General features: G+C 39.9%; 1 protein-coding gene across 3 annotated transcripts in view; it reads left to right on the top strand.

The window, feature by feature from the left end:
- Nucleotides 1-6,094, top strand: part of DUSP3 (dual specificity phosphatase 3) — a 115,741-nt gene that overhangs the window by 102,471 nt on the left and 7,176 nt on the right. The window contains exon 4 of one of the 3 annotated variants that reach the window (XM_072414934.1): nucleotides 5,258-5,357. The exons of the other annotated variants lie outside the window; for them this stretch is intronic. Within the exon in view, the coding sequence (XP_072271035.1) occupies nucleotides 5,258-5,357 (100 nt within the window). The remainder of the gene's footprint in view (nucleotides 1-5,257; nucleotides 5,358-6,094) is intronic. 3 annotated transcript variants of the gene reach the window in all.

The raw sequence follows: 6,094 nt of genomic DNA, 5'->3' as shown, positions 1-6,094 counted from the left end.
GGAAAACAATTGCATACACAGTGCTGAAATTTGGCAGAGTGGGAGACGTACCTGTAGAATTAGAGATAAATGAACATTAGTTGCAGGCAGAAGAAGATGGTGAATTCATTCATTCAGCAGTGATGTTAGTAGAGGATGATGATGATGATGTAATTCCCTGGATTAGTTCCCATTGCACTTATAATTTGGGCACTTGAGATTTGGGCACGTGACCAGGGTCCCAACGTGACCTTACCTGTATATATATATGGGAAAGGGGGACTCTTGTTTTGTGTGTTACACTAATCTATGTTGCTAAATTGCAGACTTTGCTTACCATTTAGCACAATAGCTGCTTTTGTTTTTTAAACTTTGAATGTTTCAATGTCCATTTTGCAATTAAGAAGTCAATGGTAATGATATGTTATTGTGTTTCTAACCATGTTGGTTTATTGCAATAATATGTCTTTATTACCACCTTGAAATGATTGTTCTCTATCAATATTTTTTCATCTAGTTTTGCACCCTTGATAGGTCCAAATTGCATATTGGTTTAAGTATTTTTTGAATGCAGTATGTTTTTGGACATTTTTGAACTATTTTTGCATTCCATGGAAGTGTGGGTTTACCAGTGTTTGTGTATTTTTTTTTTTTGTTATGTAAATGTAGTGGTGTCTGTGTGGTCCCTATATTTTACAGGGACCTTTTGGCAAAGGATTCGTTTTTGAATAAAGTTGTTTGAAAAATGTTTTTATGTGATCTCCTTTACAATATCCCAGGATCGTTTAACCTTGGGTGATCCAACAGACCTACAATTTAACCAATCAATTGTGCTTGTTTTTATGCAGTTGCTTTCTAGGAATAAAGGCTAAGACTAAGGCTAAAAACAACACAATTGGCAAAGTTATTTGATGCGCAAACCACAGGACCCTGATGCGCATAGTTGTGCGTGTGAACTGTGTTCTATCATTTGAAAAAAGCACTGGCCACTTTTGCAGGGTAGGATCCTCGTTCGGGTAAGTTTTTATTTTTAGGTGTACAATGTTTGTTTGCCTTTCATGTGCACCTATGTATGTACATACATGCATATATGTATGTATGCATTTTTATGTGTGTACTGTGAGACAGTGACTGGAAAAGTAGTAGAAATGCGTTATATTTCACAAATTATATTTCACGAATTTCAGGTTTCTTTCATATACAATGTACTAGGCTACAGAAAGTGGATATCTCAACTAGGAAATGCTGGGTGAGATATTAGAAATCCAGGAAAAATGGTTGCTCTAGCAAAACATTGTTTGCTGAGGACTTTGGTAAATGGTGTTGTCAGGTCTGGATTTTTATAGAATGATGAGCAGGTAGTGGGGCTTCTTATTCCATCCCTGTCCAAAACAGGTTTCCTATAAAGCTCTCAGCCAGGTGATGGAGATCAGCTCATTTCTGGGTTATAAAGGGGTCTGGTCTGGTCTCTGGTCTGGTCTCTGGTCTGGTCTCTGGTCAGGTCTCTGGTCAGGTCAGGTCATTGCTGCTAAAATGACAAAAAGGACTTTGTAAGTGTACTTTGAGTTGTGGCTGGTAGTAGGCCGCCCGCATAGAAAGGGTGATCTTGTATTTAGTTAGTGCTCAGCCGAGCAGGAACTTATTTTGTGTTTTTTGCCTGTATGTAAAGGCATTATATTTTGCTTGTGGATGAAAATAAAGAAAACAGGCAAATCCCTGTGTGAACTGTGCCGTTGTGTCACTGTCTCTGACTGCTAAGCCTACCACTATTGAGCTGACCCCCCACAGTATATATACAGAGAAAAGAGAAATTATAGGAAGACATATTCAAAGAGGCTTTTTTGGCATTTTGACTAACATGCTTTAAATTGAAAATATTGCCTATTTTTTCCTAGAATTTTCAATGTCTAGGGTTTAGCTCAAAGCAACATTCAAGGATGATATTGCCTCTGGTTAAAGGAGGAATCCACCTTTATGTGCTTCCACTACCAAGCTAAGGTGAGTAAGTAAATGGTGGGCCAAGGTCTAAAATGGCATTGCAACCTGCATAAACACCCTGAAAGGCTAGAAAAGCAAGAAAATATGTTTGCCACAAAGTGTATTTGTCCCTGTTTAAACACTAGTACTATTTAAATTGTGTAAACACCTAAATAATACATATAATCCAGTATTTAACCCCCTAGCGTTCTAATTCTGTTCGTATTTTCATGCAAAGAGCGGTACATTTTTTTCCATGGAAATTTACTTTACATTGTGGGCTTAGAATTCTTAGGCATAACTCACCAAAATATGCCCAATATTTAATAAATTTAATAATAAATCTTAAAAAAACACAAAAATCTGTTAAAAAAATATTGAAACATGTAAAATAACTGTACAGTAGCATGTGTGTGTGTATATATATATATATATATAATATAAAAAATTCTTTGTATTGGACCTTATACAGTTATTTTATATTAAATCCAAATACAAAATTATTTGAATTTCCCACCACGCCTCCCGCATCAAATTGACGCATGCACGGGCGTCACCAGGAAATCCGGAGAACGTCTCTGCACATGCCGGGAGAGGATCGAAATAGGAGGAAACCCCCGGAGGACCTGTAGGGACAAGAAGGACGTCGGGGGATGCCAAAGACACAAGGTAAGTGGGTTTTTTATTGTTTTTTAGCGACCCCGAGTGTGACTGGGATTACCGCTTTTGCATAGAAAATCCACCCCGAATCACACTCGGGATTACCGCTTGGGCGGTTAAGGAATCTAGTTAAGTGGAGCAACAACAGAACATTTGTTCCTTTCTAAAAGTGCCTGACCCTGCTTGTGAGCAGGCTTCTGTAGGCCCATTTTTATTGATAATGTTGTTTTCTATGGAAGTAAGGGTGTACATGTGTTTTAGTATGCTAAAAAAAATCAAACCCACCCAAAAAACAATTTGGGTCACGCAAAAATATGCGCATACATGTATAGTACATGCCAGTGCGGAAACGCGCTGCGAACATGCAAATGCCTACGTGCAAATGCATAGCGTAAGCACGTTTTCCACTTAGCAGAAGTAAAACCGGAAGTTTTATATCTGCGTTCGCAACATGCCGCGCCCGTTGTTTGCAGAGAGGGACCTGCGCTACATTATTCGGGTAAGTTTCTTTTGTTTATTTTTACTTTTCTTGTTTTAGTTGCATGACCATACATGTATGTCCATGCATACATGTATGTACATGCATACATATTTTAATGTATCTATGCATACACATTTAAATATGTGTTAAGGCTGCTTCTCATATTCATCAGCCTAACAACTCACCTTCATGACTCCTTCAGATGTTCTAAACCCTTGTTTGTGATAACTTGATGGTACACTAAGTATCCCACTAGCTAATACTAAAACAAATTTCTTGGACATTGTTGCTGTTTCAAAAGCAAGTGTATATAGGAGGCCAAAAGCAAAAATGCAGATTTCCGGCCCCCCTGGGCCACTTACCTAGCAAGGAGAATCAGGGTGGTGGCCCTAAATTGATAACCACATTTCAAGGTACCCCAAATTTTCTAGAATGGTGAGGTGCATAAACCAGAAAATGTAGGTTCCAGTGGGAGACATTTGCTTCTTGATATGTAAAATTTTCAATTAAGGACTCCTTGGCACACTTGCTTTGTAAAATGCATTCCCAATGTTGGATTTTCAATAGTGTTTTAAAATGGTATCCCCATATCCTAAAATGCCTGAAATCTGGTGGCCTGAAATTTTAGAGACCTTTTGGGACTAGTATCTAGGAGGGTCCTCTGTGCTTGTACACAGAGTTGTAAGGCTTCAGAATATGACATGCAGCATTTCCACACACAGCTATCACACTGTGCCCATGATGTCATTACACATGCCCGCTGTGTATATATATTTGGCCAAGTTTATTTTTTTTTATATAAAAGCCACAGCACAGCTATTGAATGGGGGAGGGACAGCCTGTGTCCCCATCTCATTCTAGCTACGCTGTTCTCACTGCCCAGCTCTTATAAGCAGCTGGAATCCTCTCCACAGATGACAGTTGAGAATGGAGCAGCCTCTCTATTGTGCTTTCAATGGATTACAGCTGTGGATAAGAGCTGGGTAGAGGAGGTATGGCAGCCGGGCGCTCTACCCACTAAAAGGTGGCTGGTGACAAATATGTACATGCACATATTTAGATGTGTGTATACGATTACGAAAAATCTTCAGGATTGTACCCCGCTAAGCTGAATCCAAGTTGATCATTAGCCTCCTAGCTATCACACAAGGCTGGAAACTCTCTTTGTCCGGAGGACAGTGGACGCCTTCTGGGAGAATGTCCTCTGGATATATGAGACCACAATACAGATTTTTGGGAAGGCACATGATTTGACTGTCTTACATAGATAGTGTGTTTTGTATTTCTCTCCTTTTTGCTGTTCTTACAGTGGCAACAAAATAAAGAAATGTTCTGCATTTTGGTCCTAATATTTTTACCCTAGATTGTATGTATGTCTGGCATTTATGCTTCACTCAAACTGAAACAGCATGAAGAGAGTTTACATCTAGAAGACCAATTATTGTTTTGACAAGGATCTAGCTCTGATTTTGCTTAGTGGGGTTGAATCCTGAAGATTGGCTGCAGGGAATTCAAACTATGTCCCGCCCTGCGGCAAGGCAGCCGAGTGCCACGCCCTCGGGGGGTACAAGAGAAACGCGTGGTAGCGCGTGCACCTCTTCCCACAGCACCCCTGGGACATGCCCTACTTCGCACATCCACAGGAGTGCTGAGAACAAGACTTTCTTTAATCACGTCCATAGGTATGCTGGGGATGCCGCCTGGCCGAACAGTAGTTTGGCTAGAACGGATCCCTCTGCCTGCAGGGAGAGACACGCTGCGAGCAGGGCAGCAGCCTAGGCCATGCTGCCTGCTGCAGCGGCGTCTCCCTCTGCGGCTGTGATCCCCAGGGACGCCGTGGGCTCGCTGGACTGGTAAGTTCCTTACAGTTATAATTTGCATTCTTTAGAACTGTGCAATTTAAGAAATAGCTGCATATTATACTATTACATTTGCTCAGTACTTACCTCTCTAATTTTTTTTGTCTCCTTCCACATACACAGCCAGTTCAAGATCGATTACAGCCAGCCCTGAGGAGGTTCCATCCCCACCCCGGCGACATCGCAGACATCTTCAATTTTTAGTTTATTTGTTTGGTTTTTACAAGGACAGTACTTTTCCTAAATTTTTGGCCAAAACTCTTCCGGTTAATTTATTCTTTGTTTTTTCTTCACCCACCAGGAAGTAGACGGGATAACCTGTATTGGCTTCAAAGGAGGATGTCTGCCATGGAGCGTCAGCTGAGGATGGCCCCTTCTCGGTGTATGCCCAGGCACTTCAGGTTTTAAACCCCCCCCCAAAAAAAATGTTTGTGTTCAAAAATCTGTACATATGTTTTTAAAACGTTTTTATATATTCAAGTTTTTATATTATACAAAAAAAAAACTCTAAGCAAGATTTTGTTGTCTTTTTATTTTTTTTATTGGTTTCAAACAAAAACAAAACATAAAGTCACACATTTAAAAACTGTCAGCATAAAGCTCCGCTGATTGCTCTGCTCCCTGAGTTGCTGAGGAAAGGGAAATCCTGATCAGGCTTTCCCTTTCCTCATGGAGCAGAGCAATCAGCGGAGCTTTATGCTGACAGCTCTGCTCCCCTGAACCTGGAGGCAATACGAGGGCAATAGAGGTTGAATTGAAATACTATGTCCATTCATACCTCTACTACTCTGTGATTGGTCTATTTCTCAGCCAATCAGAGCAGTAGAGGTATGAATGGACATAGTATTTCCATTCATTGCCCTCCTATTGCCTGCGGTTACAGCTAATTGAAGGCACCTGCTTTCAATTAACTGTGACCGCACAGTTCCCACGGTCCAGGAATCCCACAATGACATTATGATTCATAATGTAATTGTCGGATAACCTGTAAAAATAAAAAAAAAAAACAAGTTTAAAATAAAAAACACATACAAAATAAATAATTTAAGAAAAAAAAAAGTTAAATTACACAAACACACACATTAATAAAATAATTTTAAATTAAAGCCTTGTCCTATTTTTTACTTATATTTTAACC

The sequence above is a fragment of the Pyxicephalus adspersus genome, chromosome 6, assembly GCF_032062135.1.
Source record: "Pyxicephalus adspersus chromosome 6, UCB_Pads_2.0, whole genome shotgun sequence".
In the NCBI taxonomy this organism is placed as follows: Eukaryota; Metazoa; Chordata; class Amphibia; order Anura; family Pyxicephalidae; genus Pyxicephalus; species Pyxicephalus adspersus.
Note: the sequence above shows the minus strand (reverse complement) of the source record. Positions and strands in the feature narration are given on the sequence as shown.